The 15,665-nt window shown below is 47.7% G+C and overlaps 1 protein-coding gene across 3 annotated transcripts in view; it reads right to left on the bottom strand.

Moving 5' to 3' along the window:
• The window catches only part of DNMT3B (DNA methyltransferase 3 beta), a 41,025-nt gene that overhangs the window by 5,313 nt on the left and 20,047 nt on the right, over window positions 1–15,665 (bottom strand). For 2 of the 3 annotated variants that reach the window (XM_012754947.3, XM_076011031.1), the window contains exons 4-19: window positions 15,101–15,208; window positions 13,988–14,113; window positions 13,119–13,337; window positions 12,048–12,206; window positions 9,840–9,947; window positions 8,746–8,890; window positions 6,890–7,012; window positions 6,760–6,804; window positions 5,570–5,649; window positions 5,147–5,259; window positions 4,465–4,648; window positions 3,859–3,943; window positions 3,165–3,310; window positions 2,722–2,812; window positions 2,228–2,376; window positions 1,329–1,414 (exon numbers count right to left, since the gene is read on the bottom strand). In XM_012754947.3, the coding sequence (XP_012610401.1) occupies window positions 1,329–1,414; window positions 2,228–2,376; window positions 2,722–2,812; window positions 3,165–3,310; window positions 3,859–3,943; window positions 4,465–4,648; window positions 5,147–5,259; window positions 5,570–5,649; window positions 6,760–6,804; window positions 6,890–7,012; window positions 8,746–8,890; window positions 9,840–9,947; window positions 12,048–12,206; window positions 13,119–13,337; window positions 13,988–14,113; window positions 15,101–15,208 (1,967 nt within the window). The remainder of the gene's footprint in view (window positions 1–1,328; window positions 1,415–2,227; window positions 2,377–2,721; window positions 2,813–3,164; window positions 3,311–3,858; window positions 3,944–4,464; window positions 4,649–5,146; window positions 5,260–5,569; window positions 5,650–6,759; window positions 6,805–6,889; window positions 7,013–8,745; window positions 8,891–9,839; window positions 9,948–12,047; window positions 12,207–13,118; window positions 13,338–13,987; window positions 14,114–15,100; window positions 15,209–15,665) is intronic. The other variant, XM_076011032.1, reaches the window with a different exon arrangement.

Below are 15,665 nucleotides of genomic sequence, written 5' to 3'. Positions count from 1 at the left end.
CAGGCTAGAAAAAAAGTATTTTTCCTTAGGGCCATAGTGTTTTATTATGAAAATAGAATAAAAGCAGGAAACAAAACTATCCTTTCTAATTTAATGAAATTTAATGAAAAATGACATTTATTGACTTCTATTCATTTAATCCATGTTTTTAGAATTACTTTGTTAATTAATATCAATAAGAACATCAACAAGTAAAATTTTCATGAACCAATTGCAATGTTTTTCTTCAGGAGGCCCCAAGCTCAAAACTAGCATGAGTTAATTAAATACAACTCACATGGCAGTTAATGTGTTAAAGCCCCTCTAATTTCCTATGCAAAGATAATGTGGTATCACATTTAAGACCCACATTATATATTAAGGTCCTATACCAGGAGTTCTCCATGCTTTTCTCCCAGCCTTGGCAATAGCCCTTTACCCAATGCCTTCTGCATGGAGTACTCTACTAACGGCATGACTCCATTCCTTTACTTAGGACCCTGTTGGAATAAGAAGCCTTGCCTTCCCCATCAACCCTTCCAATGCCCCCTCCAGCGATAAACCTCAAATCATTACTGCTTTCTCTCCCTTTCCCTCATTAACACATCAACTCCATGAGAGGCAAGACTGACGTTCATGTGTTTCACCAAAATGGCAGCAGTATAACAGTTCCTGTCAGATTGAGACCTCAAATGTTGAGTGGATAAGCACTTTTAATTAAAAAGTAATTAGCCAATTAAAAACACAAGATAGCCAACGAAAATCCTCAAAGCTATTCCAGAATTCACTCACCTCTATTGACACTTTTGTTAAATGCCAGAAAGTTATTATGCTTCTAAACACTTCCGTCTAAAGGAGACTGTTTAAAGCTTAACTCATTTGCAAGTCTGGAATGTCATTACCATCACAGATTACATCTGAATTAGCAAATTATTCTTCTGGAAACCACCTGTATGGGAGATTAATCCTCAGCAAAGTCGCCTGTCTAAAGAGGACTGAACTACCTTTGATACATGATGAAAAAAAAAATGATATTGGTTATGAAAATCTGAGAAGAGATCAGAAATACATACTAGATCTAGCTCCAGCATGTGGACTTAAAAGATCAAGCCCATCTCGAGCTTGAACAAGTCAGAGTAGAAATGGAGAGTCCTTCCTGAGATTTCCAGGTACTTCCCAAACACCCTAAAACAAGGATGCCCCATAAAGACCACAGAGTGGTCTGAAACCCAGGGTGGGGCTGTTTCTCAGCAGAGCCAGCTCTTTCTAGAAGGCTCAAACATCAGAGCTGACATCATTAGGTATGTTTACCTTGGCCAGTACCTGTCCCACTCAGAGCCCCTTGTTACCTGTTCATCCCGGGTAGGTTGCCCCAGAAATATCGTGCCCTGTGAGCAGCAGATACTTTTATGGCATCAATCATCACTGGATTGCACTGCAAGCAGAGAATCGAGCTGTTAGGAGCCCACACCAGAATTCAAGTGTCAGCAACATTGGGGCTTGACCTGTGCATGTGACAAGGCTGCTCCTGGCTATGGAAGGGGCATGGATGGACTCTCCTAGCCATGGGAGAGCCCGCTTGCCATCTAGAGCCTGGCTCGGGGACACAGCCAATGTCTCTGTATTGATGGTGGATAAGGAGATCAGGTCATACCTGCAAGTTCTGGGAGAAGGTATCTCTCCTGGAACATGCCAGATTGTTAAAAAAAAAATGTGATGTGCAGAGCTGGTAAAAAACGAAATCTTCTAGGTTAAGCCCCGGTTGTGGGAACATAGTGTGGACAACACAGGGCTCCTTCCACCTGGATGCAAGTTCTAAAGCAAAGCAGCCAGTTCTGAAGACTGAGACAGAACTTAAGCTATCAAGTTTTGAGAAAAATTAAATGAGCTAGGAATGGAAAAGTTATTTAATGCAGTGCTTGATGCATATTAAAGAGTAAATAATTAACTTCCCTGTGACACCTAAAATAGTTTTCAGAAGAATGAGAAAAAACTTGTTAGAGCAAGAGTCAAATCAAATCTCATGAGCCCTCACCGAAGCAGAGGATGGTTTTATCATTGCTGCCTTCAGTGATTTGGGGTGAGATTAGAGATCAAATATGTCCCATGTATGAACAGAACCCACTGAATCCCCAACTCTATGGTCCAAGCCAGACCAAGAACCAGGATATCACTCATCATTAGCCACCAACCACTGCCAGCAGGCGTTTCCCTACCCAGGTTGTCTGACAGGCCTCTAGGTCCTCACCTCCAGGAACCTCGAGATGTCCCTCTTGTCGCCGACCTTCATGGCTACAACGTTCTCAAACATCCAGAAGAAGGGTCGGTCATCCCCCTCTTTGGGGCGCGAGTAATTCAGCAGGTGGTAGAACTCAAAGAAGAGCCGGCCTGTCCCCTCTACACCCACAAAAGATGACAGAACAGGGTTCACTCAAAAACCTCCAGCCCAACCGGCCATATTCCCTGAGATAAACAGGTCCCTAATGATCTCCTAACATTACTGTGAATGCCTAACTTTCCATTTCAACCCAAAGTCCTCTGGAATGACTGAGCGAGGACACAGGCAGCAACAGCACAGTATTTACTGATCTTTCCCTCTGTGGACTGAGGATTTACAATGGGGCAGGGAAGGCAGCAAGAGTCCCTAAGGCTTCCAGTAAACCGGCTAGAAGCAAACTCCCCTCCACCTGGACCAGCACTCAGGTGGCAAAGGTCCTCTGGGGATCAGAAGAGGATGCTCACCGTACAAGCCTTTTCTGGCAGGATTCACATTTGAGAGATCGTTGCATGGGCTTCCACCGATCACCAAGTCAAATGGGCCCCATTCTTCAATCTGAGAGAGAAAAACAAGTCAGGATCAGGAAAGGGCGAGGGATGTGGACAGAGACACAGGAGTGCCTGGAATCCCAGGTCACCTGGCCAGAAAGACCCACTTCTTAAAACTTGTTTGGTCACCAACTCCACTTCTTCCCCTAGAAAACCTAATGCTCAGGATTCCCTATGGTTACAACTTCCAAGCTGTGGGTCTCGGCGCTACAACTTGATAGGAGCACAGGTTCTCTTCCCCCACAGTGCCGGGGGCCTAGGGGTGGGGCCCACGAGCCACGGGAGTGCATGGGGTTCGTGGTGTGGAGGGGTGGGGAGAACAGGAGAAGACGACCCCCAAGGGTACAGCATGCCCTCACATTTTTCTTTGTGATGTTTCTCACGTCGTTCACATATTTGATATTCCCCTCATGCTTAACAGTTCCGACAGCGATGGACTCTTCACACACTTCAGAGGCGACGTACTTCTCAACCTTTATGCCCAATTCCTTGAGGACCAAGTACCCTGCAAGGGCCAGGCAGACACATAAAAGCACAAGTGAGGCAAGTGTGCATGCAGGTGCGTTTCCAGTGCTTCCTGCTCTGGTATAATGAGGATATTACTCATGAGTACATCACAGGAAAGTGTAGAGGATCGAATGAGTTAAACTGGGCAAAGCCCATAGGGTGCCATGCATATTGGCTGTGCTGACTCTATATGTGGGGAAACATTGGGGAACAGAAGGAAACCAAGACTGGGGATAGTAGTCTTTTTATTGCCTACTTGATCTCTAATATATTCATGAATGTGGAATAAAAATTGTAAGAAATCTGTACATAGTAAAAAAAAAAAAAAAAAAGCAACGCCATGATATGTACATCCTTTTAAAAGGACAAAGAGTGCCAGTTGGGTGACAAGGTGGAGAGAAACAAGGAACCAGTGGTTGTCAAAACAGGTACAAACAAGAACCCCCCCCCCCCAGCAGTCTTTCAGGACATTGGAGTCAGACACCTGGACCAGGCCCCCAGGCTACCTGCCACAGTGCAGCCCCAGAACAGAACTCCCAAACTCACCTGTTGCGATTCCATCAAACAGAGACAGAACTCGAATGGGCCTCCTTCGGGCTGCAGGGATCGCAGGGTACACCTTGGGGGCTTCCTGCCAGGTAAGGAAGGAGAGGTCAAGGAGACAAAGAAGGAAGGGGGCCAACCCTTCTCAGAGGGATTCCAACCTAGCTGTGGCCACCCTAGGAGCTGTGATGGGGACTGGTGAGAGAGAACACGCCAGGCCTGCATTTGCACAGAATGGCCACTCTATCCTGGGGCATGAGCCAGAGATGATCACACCCACAGGGATGCACACATAAAGACTTCACTCTAGGTGAGATGACCTAGGGCTGCCCCCTAACAAACTGGAAAGTTCACTCTCTTCCCTTCCTGCTCAGCTCTGCTAACTCAGAAGGCTACATCATTTCTTCATTGAGCCCTCACGTGATCCTGTGAGAGGGGGATGAACTCTGTAAGCCTGAGAACTGGACAGCGCAAGTGTCAAATAGCCCGGGCTCTCAGCCTTGGAGCATCCAAGAAGGTCCACTTGTACAATGGATCTTTTCTCCTATTACTCCTGTTGCCCTTTGCCCTAGGGTCCGGGGGTGCTGGAGGCAGGAGCCTGTGGCTTACGTATTCTCGCCCCATGTCGCTGGTGAAGAAGGCCTGCAGGCGCACATTCCAGTCCTTCCTGCGCCGCAGTACTCCGTGGCAGCGCTGTGGCAGACACATGTAGCAACTCCACGGCTCCTGAAGCTTGGCCTCTGCTGCAGTGCCTGAGCCAACCAGCACCTCCAGGCACTCCACACAAAAGCACCTGTGCCCGGTGGCAGGGGAGAAGAGATGGCTTTGTCACTGGCAGGTCTCCTGTACCACCCCCTCCCCAACTTCCCCAAAGACATGGCAACTCACTGCCCAAAACCTTGGGGGCCCCAGTTACATGATGTGGAATACACCTCATTCTTGGACACCTGCACCCCCTTATTTCCACAGGGTCTTTGCACAGAAACACTCTCAACCACCTCAGTCAATCCCCTGAAAGCTTTAGATTTCAGGCCAACTGCCAAACTTGCAGGGAGGAAGCCTGCCCTGATTCCGGCTTATCCCCCTCATTTACAGGCATACCTGCCAAACTCTCCCTGCACTCCAGCTCTGCCCGCCACGTGAGAACCACAGCCACCACATGCTGCCCGCCCGTCCCTGTGCCTGGGTTCCGCCAAGTGCAGGCAGCTGTCTCCAGACTGCAGCATTCACAGGGCGCGACTTCGCAGCCGTGGAGCCCATTCATGTTTCTCCCCCAGGGTCCCAAGCTCACCGGCAGCAGCTCGTGTTGCTGCAGAGAAGCAGCTCCCGACCCTCACAGCACACGGTGCAGTAGGACTGGTAGCCGTCGTCGTCGTACATGTAGAACAACTCCAAGAACCGATCCTGGCAGCCAGAAAGAAACACCCGTGAAATTGGAAACCAGAGACAACCAGGCCCTGCTTGCTGGCTGGCTGAGGTCCTAGGGGCCAGCTACAGAACAAGTTGTGGTGGCTTGGTGTCAAAGCTTTACAGAGACAACTGTGGTCTGCCTGCCTGCCACTGTCCTCTGCCCCAACAACCCCCACCAGAGAAAGGGTGGGAGGCACCCAAGAGGGCACCTGACACCTGACACACAGGTGCTGTTATCTGGGAAGTACAGGAGTTTGTAGAGGGAAGGGGCAGAATGTCCAGGACAGGGACAGGGGGGACTTACCCGGCATGTCTGGCAGAGGCCCCCCTCAAAGAGAGGGTGGAAGGACACAGAGTTCTTCCTACCGCAAGACAAGCAGCTGTCTGTAGGAAAGACAGGGTCACAACTTGTGGCAACTAAGCCCCCAGCAGCAGCTGCTGAAGCCTGGGTTCTCCCAGGTCTTGAGCGCTTTCTCCAGGCCAGCAGTGTGCCACGGACCCTGCAATGCTTCATTGCTGGGCCTCCCAGTCCACACCCTCTGCAATGAGCTGCCCCCCCTTCAGAGACTGGGAAAGTTAAGTCAGGCAAAGCACTGCCCCAGTAGGAAGATGTGAGGCAGAACCATGGCTAGGGGTCCCTCCAGCGAGGGACAGGCTTTAAGAGCCGGATTTGAAAAATCTTTTGAGAGCCTTTAAATACCAGGACACTGGGGAATTAGTCATGATAGGACTTGCTCATGCCCACATCCTACAAATATTAGCACATGACCACAACTTCAGAACCTAGGTCTTTGACTAGTAGGATACCATGCCTTCTTTCTTATCACCAGGCCACAACTGATTTGCATCACCAACCAGGTAGATAGGACCTTTCTAATGCCCAAGACTAAGCTTCCCTAGCCAGGAAGGAGGAATAGGTAGGTAAGCGATTCTTGGGGAACAGGAAGGATATGCCAGTGTTGTCAGGAATGCTCTAAACCCAAGCTTGATCCAGGGTCCTCTGGTTCAAGGCTGCACTGTTTTGCTACCCTGCATTGAGCAACCACTCAGATATCAAGCTGAAGAAGTGAGGGAGAATTGAACCTCCCAACTCTGAATTCCATTAGGTATGTTCTGGACAGAGGATCAGACCCACTGGCAATCAGACTGGAATTGTCCTGACAATGGCTAAGTGTCCCGACTTTCAAGTAAATGCTAGTCCCAGGCCTTCTCTGGGAAGGCTCCTAATGCCACTGATCATGGTTTGAGCTATTGTTCTCCTGGCCAAACTACCAGAGCTTCCATTCTGACCCCGCCTCCGCTCACTCCTTCTAGGGCACAATCTGTCTCAGCTAAGATCAGGCAACTGGTTGAATAAAATATAGCACATAAGATGCAGGGAGCAGAGACAGGCCTTGACCTGAGGTTAAACCCAACAGGGTGGACAGGCTGGACCAACGCAGGCCTTGAGCCCTGCCCAGGATGAGAAGGGAGGACAGGAGGAGAGAACATTACCTTCCAGGTTACCCTTGTTGTTGGTGACATCAGATGCCATTTGTTCTGTTGAGAGAACAGGGAGAAGGTATGAGATGGGGTCAGGGAACCGTGTTGACCACCACATGCTCTGCAGGTCTCCACCAATCACCTCGGCTCTGGTCCTCGTCCCCACGGTCTCTTCCGTTGTAGCAATTTGTCTTGAGGCGCTTGGATGGAGGGCAGTAGTCAGAAGCGGCCGAGTCGTCAGCTGTGCGTCTTCTTGTCTTGTTCTCTGTGAAAGGTGAGAAGACCACGGGCATGGCTTGATAGGAGGATGACCCAAACAGTATGTTGGCTTGGGACAAAACCGGGCTGGCTATGCCCAGGTACCAGCTGCATCTGGGGCGTGACAAGGGGTACTTATGCTGGGTGTACATGTCCCCTAGATGGGCAGCTTGGGACAGGAGCCAATTCAAATCCCCTCACATAGAGGGATCCATGTCTAGCACATGTTTACGGGGTTTTAAACATCTTTATGTATGAAAGAAGCCATCGTTCCAGACCCAGCTCATAGAACACCAGATAAAGCTCAATCCATGGCTAAGCCACATTTATGTCTATTATGTACAACATGGTAGCCACAAACTTGAAACTCAACTAGTGCACAAGAAATGGAATTTTACATTAAATCTAATTTTCCAACTATAAATTTTATGAATTTAGTTTATTTATATGCAGCTAAGAATCTATTTGTATTTAATTAAGAGTTTATATATTTAGTTAATACAGATCAAGTATTGTCATTGAAAATTTAGCATCAGAACAGGAAGTTTTGTAAGATGTGCACAATGTACGTGGGATGTTGAAGACAATACTAAAAGGAAATGTAAAATATCTCAATTTTTACACTGACTATTGAAATGTTAATATTTTAGAAACTGGAGGTTAAATAAAATTTGACGAATATGCATTTCACCTGTCCCTTTTTACTTCTCAATGAAGCTACCATCATGTTTAATGATATTGAAACTCTACAAACCCCATTTATATTTCTATTCAATCTATACAGTGAATCATAATGGATATGGTTAAATTCAACTCTGCCCCTAGGAAAGAAAATTACGCAGCCATTAAAAATCACAAGGCCCCTTAGTGACAAAATGACATTGACGGTGCATATATTATTAATAATGAGAAATAAAGGGGAAAGCAGGAACCCAACTAGTGCACAGAAGAAGCTGGAAGGATGTGCACCCAGCGATGTTAACCTAAGGGCATTCGTGAGGGTGGGAAGTGAGGTGGAAGGTTTGAGTGGGAGTTCAGGTTGACTTTCGAAGAAATTTGATTCTTTTCCAGTGACCACGGTATACGCAAAGAAATCAAAAGAAAGTGTAGAGAAAACAGTTCACAGTCAAAAGATGGGAAGGAAGGGAATACCGTATTTCCTTGATTCTAATTTCCTACTGCCTGCACGACGCACCTTCGACTTATTAACCACTTTTTTGGGGGGAAAAAAACAAAACAGAAAACATTACATTAAACGTATGGATTGTAAAACACTGCCCAAATTTCAGGAAACCACAAGTACCTTATAGTAGAGGAAATATGACATTGGTCAAAATGTTCCGAGATGACTTAAATGCTTTTTAAAAAGCACTTTTCAAGTTTTCTCTAACAAAATTAACTTTTCCTTTAAAGAAAAGAAGGTTAAGCTAGTGAAGATTGCATCTTGACTTCCAGTTTACTCAAGTCTTCAGGACAAATTCAATCCAAATTATATACGTGTGACCTTTGTTTAACTGGAATGTGACCAGGGAAGCCAGATAAGGCTGACACAGCCTTCGTATGCCCTAGACTGTTATTCCATAGAATGACAGGTTCATAGGGCAAAAGATGTGGACTTCAGGGTTGAGACCAGTTAAAAGAAAGCTGGTTGGGATGAAGGGGCAGGCGGGGGGCGCTGAATCTCTCAAGATGGTCCCACAGGCTATGGCAGTGGGTGCTTCCATAGGGACACATTCCCACCTGGTTGCTTGTTGCTGGGTCTTAGGCCCTCGATCCCAGTGGGCTTGAAGCCCCCGTGGGCCCACTCCAACATGGGCTTCAGCTGGTCCTCCAGTGAGTCTCCAGGGCTGGTGGGGAAGGTCTTGCCAGCTCGTACCCTGGCTTTCTGCAAAGGCAGAGTCTGTGATGAACCAGGGACAGGGTTCGGGCCACACCCAGGGTTCCCCCAGCTGGGGCCCACATTCCCCTCACACTGGGCCCTTTCATAGCCAGACAGCTGCTCTGGACTGTGGTATGTGACAGAGGGAGGGGCCTGTGCAGGGAAACAGGCAGGAGGGCAAGGCAAAGAGGCAGGAGGGGGGAAGTCTTTCCATACAGGCTCCAAATATGATCTCTTCCCCCCAGGGAACTGGAACAGTCAGCTCCCTATCAAAGGCAGAGGAATCAGAATTAGCTGATGATGCAAAGGCTCAGCCAGCACCTGTCTTATCTCCTTTGTACCTTGTCTCAGAAAGGGCCAGATTTCTTGTTTTATCTCCCTAATAAAGAAGAGGATGCTATCAAGTGTCCTGTATTAAGAAGGACCAGGAGGATTTACATGTCTAATTAAGCTCATGGAAACTAGCACAGGGGCTGGCTCATAAATGCAGGCTCACAAAGGCAGTTTCAAGTCAAGGTGGAAAGAGACACAAAGCCTAGTGGCTCACAGGAGGTAACATAGCCCACAGATAACGGAATGAGGCAGCTGACCTCAGCTGCTGCCCAGGATTGGCCTTGCACCCCACCACTGAAAGGAAGGAGGCCTTGAGGTCTCTGCAGAGGCATATTCCCTGACTTGAATACTGCACTCCATTTCTCAGTGCTTGTGCTTCCTGACTCAGCTGGCAGTACCCACAGCCATGAAGTGGACACTAGCAACTAATGGGAAGTCTCCCCTCCCAGTGACACCACCCATTATCAGGCCATCATCACGTCGACATTCACCTCCTCCATGGCCATGCCATCCTTTCCCTCCAAGCCACCCTTGGTAACACTGTTCTGAGCTAGCTTTTGGTAGGACTCTTGCTTCATCACTGCTCTCCTGGCCTGGCCCTGATTCCCAACTCCCAAGTTACCTCCAGGGCATGGTACATGGCCTTCCTGTAAGAAACCAGCTTATTGAAGGTGGCCAGGTTAAAGTGCTCACTGAACAGCCCCAGGGCCACCAGTTTGTCCGCAGAGACCTACAAGAGAAAGCTTTCATCAATATCCAGCTACACCTGTGTCTCTGACAGGGTGGTCCATCAGAGGGGGAAGATATTTCACACACTTTATTTAAATCTGGGGATGAAGTTCATAAATGTTAGAGCACTGGGGGTTAAACACAGGTCATTCCCCTTCTTGCTGATGGTGATTACAACAGGTTACTCTTTAGCCTTTTATTAAATGAGTGCGCTTAATGTGTTTAGAGAACAGTGTTTGACACAGAGTACGTACTTTTTAGTTATTGTGATTATTTGATTTTACTTCTTGTGGTTTGACTCATATTCTACATTTCTTCTGATGCTCCAGGTCCCCAAGACATGTGTGAGTAGTTCGGGTTGCCAGGGGGAGTTGAAACTAGGTGTTCAGGGAATGCTAATGGGAACTGAATAAAAGATACATAGAATATTCCATTCTCCACAAAGTGCTCACACTTATGCTAACCTCTTCTTTGTACCTGAGATCCTGTACTCCCACAAGTGGGGGTGAACTGGAGCTCTGGTAGGTTAAAAAGAAAAACTGCTAAAATGCAGATGCTGCTCCAAAAACCACACACATGGGGCCAAAGCTACAGCCCACGTGGCAATCACGTCCCTCCATGCTAATAGCCCTGTGCTGCATCTAATTAGCATCAGACCCTGCTGTGCAAAGCAAATGTTATGTCTCAGTGGGCCAAAGTAACTGGAAACAATGCATTTCCTTTATTTCACAGAAGTCATTGCACCCAGCCCTGGGCTTGCTTAGACACTTGAGGGCCAGCAGAGCCCAGCACACTGTCCCTTTGCTCCCTCTGTTGGCCAAAGGCGGTGTCTGCAAGCAGAGACTCCCCTACCAGGCAGACTGCATCCTATTATTCTAGCCCTGGGGAAATTTCAATGTGCTTTTGGCAAAGGGACCCAAGGGAGTGCAATTCACAGGAAAATCAGAACCTTGTCCTGAGGCTGAATCCCAGGAATGTACTAGATGGTCCTTCACTCCCATATTAGCCTCCATCCTGCATGGCCCAACTTGCTGTAGGACTATAACCACTAGGGGTTTTGATGATTGGACTAACTTTTCTAAGAGACTATCACAGAAGATACTCTGCACTCCTCCAATCAAAACCTTTTTGGAATATGCCTTCAACAAGGTCTAAGAATCAAAATAGCCTAATTTATGCCCAACAAAGCTCTCCAGCAAGCCCTCATCATCAAGGAAGATTTTAAATGGCTAACATCAATCATCTAGAGGCTCTGGAATAGGCCAGGCTGGTGGCTCACACCTGTAATCCCAGCACGTTGGGAGGCTTAGGTTAGAGGATCACTTGATGCCAGGATTCAAGCTCAACCTGAGCAAAATAACAGGGCTCTATCTCTACAAAACTTTTAAAACGTAGCCAGATATGGTGGGTGCATGTCTATAGTTCCAGATACTCAGGAAGCTTAGGAGGCAGGAGGATCACTTGAGCCCAGGACTTTGAGGTGGCAGCGAGCTACCGATGATGCCACTGTACTCCAGCCCTAGGCTCACACGGAGATCCTATCTCAAAATATAAATAAATATAAACAAGTAAAAGACTCAACCAACTCTATAAAGACCTTTTTCATATTAGCAACGGCATGTTCCCTAGGCCCACCAAGGGATAAGATAAGCTAAACTTTTCCTCTCTCTACACAGTAAAATGACACAAAGAGGCAGTGACAGTCCTTCCTGTTTCTTTCAGGCTTCTCTACTGAGCACCTTTGCCTGCCTACCCCGGCAGCTGCTCCAGACCCCTTACAGCCCTAGCTGGTGATTCTGCCCCAAAGAAATAACCCTAAAAAATCAAATAAAATCCAAGTAGCTGTGGATCCAGAGAACATACCAGTTCTTTCTCCCTGTTAGATTAGACTGAGCTCTGGCCCTGTAAGACCCTAATAATCTGTCTGAACTGGTTAACAAGGAAAGTTTTTGTTCTTCCTTCTAGACAGAGTGAAGACATAGCCCCACTGACGTGCAGAAAGTAATCAGAGGGTGTCATCTCAACAGGCAACTGTAACCAAGGAAAGCACAACCTCGGGTCTGTGGGCCCAACTACAGACTTTGCCTTGCCCTGGACTCACCTCTGAGAATTTGCCATCACCGAACCACTGGACCCATCGCATGCCGGACATGGCCTGTCGCTTGGAGGTGGCCTTCCAGGACACTACCATGGCAGGCCACCAGGAGAAGCCCTTGATCTTTCCCCACACGAGGTCCCCTATTCCAAACTCCTTCCCATCCTGGAAGAAAAACCACATGAAGGAAGCCCAGTAATAAGACAGACCACCCTGGACCCACTCCACTGACCACAATGACAAAAAATAACTGCCATAATGCCAGGCACAATGGCTCACACTTGTAATCCTAGCACTTCCAGATGCCAAGGTGGGAGGACTGTTTGAGCTCAGGAGTTTGAGACCAGCCTGAGCAAAAGAGAGACCTCATCTCTACTAAAAGTAGAAAAATTAGCCAGGAGTCATGGCACATGCCTATAGTCACAGCTACTCAGGAGGATGAGGCAGGAGGATCACTTGAGCCCAGGAGTTTGAGGTTTCAGAGTTATGACACCCCTGCAGTCTTCCAGCGATGACAGAGAAAGACTCTGTCTCAAAACAAAAAAACCTTATGAAACGCAAGAAGCCCATGAAAACATACAAGTTATCAAAGTGTATCTACAGTATGATGCACTCTGAAGTAATGCACATAGAAAAAAAGAATCCTAATGCCACACACGTACATGCACGTGTAATGAGGCTTCATGCAGCACTGTTTGAGACATAAACAAGCTCGATGGGTTAAGCTGTGATCCAGACAAGAGGGTGTATCATACATACATGAACGTGAGGCAATGCTACTTCTCAGCCATTCTACAATTGTACGTATAATATGAACAGAATCACATATGTACTATGTATACAGGCAGTGCTTTCTTATGTAAAAAAAATTCAATGTTCAAAAAAAAAATCAACATTCATGTGGTAAATAACAGCGTCTGGGAAGGGAACAGGTTAAAGAAGAACTATGCTGCATATGGATATTGTTTATGATAAACATGACAATAATCATAACAGTGGTTCGTCACTGTAAGAAGCCAACAGTAGCTGGCCTCTCTGGTCACCATGGATCAGGGCAAGAGCCCTTCTTGGGGGTACCTGATACTCGGCACTGTCTACGTCTCTTTCTGCATCCACCTGTGGGGACTCCAAGCCCTCCTGCTGGCTGTCCTGGGCTAGGCGGGTGTAGGGGGTACTGCTGCTCTGGGGTGTCACATCTGTGTCATCGGTGTCATCTGTGAGGTCGATGGTGAGGTAAGGGCTGGCAGGGGACGGCCACGGCGTGCCTGCTGATGCTGCTGCCCGCCGCCTCAGGGACTGTGGACAGAAGGACACGTAGTTTGGACCACAGCAAGACAGGTTGGTGACCAGAGACCAATGGTACCCCCACCTGCTTCCCAGGCAAACAGAAAGAGTGACGACATAAGTTCAGGAGAAGAGAGCACGGAGGACAGTTTTCCAGGAACGAGTATTCCTTAAGTGGTGGGAGGAAGTCATTGTAACCGTCCCAGAGACAGAGAGACAAGAACAGAAGACAAAGGCACAATGGTGGGTAATGACGACGGACTGAGCCAAGCTTGGAGAGGGTCACTGGCTTCTTTCAGCGCTTATTGTGCACCCAACCTTAGAACAGGAGAGAAGTTTTTCTGTAGCCGCTAGGGTGGCCTCTAGACAGTTGAAGAGATAGGGAAACAGGAGAGCTGTGGAAATCAGTGGTTTCCAGTGCTTTCCAAGGAGGGGCAAGAACCTAGGCAATAGGGAATTCTTCTGTTTGCAACAGAGTTCCATCCAAGCTCAGGCCAGGAGAGAAGTCAACAGGCTAAGGAACTGTATCCAGGAGAATAAGGAAAAGCAAGACCCTGAAAAGCAGAGGAGCATGAAGAAATGACACGGCCAGTGGTGCAGTGAGTGAGGCAGATCTCCCAGCTAGAGGCTGGGGACAGGGTCTGGGCATCTGGGGAACCAACCCTGGTAGCCGGGAACTCCACGGGGGACTCGTCCATATGACTGCGGCCCTGCCGGCCTCGGGTGGCACGTATGGAGGGCCTGAGCCTCTCCCGGCTGTAGGCACTGGTGTTATTTCGGGTTCGGACCTGGAAGCAAGAGAGGATAAGCACCGGGCCTTGAGACTGGAGGTGAGGTCTGGGATGGGGGCCAAGATTCAGCCTTGCGGTGGCCAAGGAGACCCAGTAGCCTCAGGCCAACTGGAAATGAACAGGTAATTAAATAGATGGGGACTCTGGACTGGTAACTGCCCATCAAGAATTCCCCAGCTCATGGAATAGGGGTGGCAGGGTGGTCAGCAGGGCCACATGGCAGTCCCCAGCAGACTCTGCTCTGCCTGTCCCAGCAGGCAAACTGCTCCAGCTATAAATGGCACCTATAAATTGGCAATGAAAAATAAAATCCATTATTTACCCTAACACAAACTTTTTTTCTAAAATAAGGATAAAGCCAGTTATTGGGTTCTTCAGAAGGTATTAGATCATCAAGATGAAAGAGAAGCCCTTAGGCTCTCTTTGTCAAAATGACATGAACTTGCGTGTTTTCGACCCAACTTCAAACTCTGCATAGAAAGAGTTCATGTTTAACTTGGGTAAGTTACTAGACTCTACTCTCCTCTATTCTAAGAAGGATAATACACACCATTTGCTGAGAAGGTAACTAAGATTATAACACATACCTGGAATAGTCACCAAGTGTCACTCTGCTCTCTGAAGGGCTGGGTGATTGTGAACAGTAATTGTCTTCCTGTCTGCAGACCTCACAGCCTTCCTGAGCTACCAAATCTACCCACAGAATTGACTGACACCCACAAGTAATTGGCAGCTGAGCCATCCAGCCTGAAAACTCTTATCACACTTGGGCACTTCCAAGGATGTTGCAAGAAAAAACTTCCATGTGAAAGAAATGCCACATAAAAGAAAACCTTCCAACAATGACTAGTCTGTGAGCTGTTGTCATTTCCCGATTTCATCAAGACATTTGTTCACCTCTCTCTTCAACGATCCCCTAGCACATGCTTGGGTGCAGGCCCACAAGTGGCGCAAAGTGCCTTTGCGTAGCGTGGGGGTACTTACAGCGGGGCTTTCAGACCGAGTCCTGGTTTCACGGAAGAGTTTTGGCATCACCGGAGTGTCGGAGCCGTACCCATCCTCCCCGTCGCCATCTCCATCTCCAGTCAGATCCTTTATAAAGGAAAATCATGAAATTGTCAATGTAATTAAGAAGCCACACAAGTAAAATACTTGAAAATAAAGAGTTAATCACACAGAAACCCATTGTAATATTGATGCAGGAGACAGACATACAAATATTTTCAACTACCTCATTTATTCCAATAAGATTTTACAACAGCTCACCATGGGATCATGAATTCAAGACAGGAGTAAATCATTTACAACCCCGTGGAACCCTGAAGCCAAACAAATGAGGCGATTGCAATACACAAGACTGACTTGTCTGTGCCTAGCAGGGAGACACGGTCAGTTATCCCGAGGCACAGCTCCTGGCATGGAAGAAGACGGGGGCCAACTGGCTCCAGAGAGATGCTTCTTGATACAGTGGCAATGCCACTGCCCCTGCTCATGTCATTAAGACCCCGCGGGCAGGTCCCATGCCTGTCACCAAAACCTACCATAAACC

The sequence above is a fragment of the Microcebus murinus genome, chromosome 16, assembly GCF_040939455.1.
Source record: "Microcebus murinus isolate Inina chromosome 16, M.murinus_Inina_mat1.0, whole genome shotgun sequence".
NCBI lineage: Eukaryota > Metazoa > Chordata > Mammalia > Primates > Cheirogaleidae > Microcebus > Microcebus murinus.
This window is presented reverse-complemented; position numbering and strand designations above follow the sequence as displayed.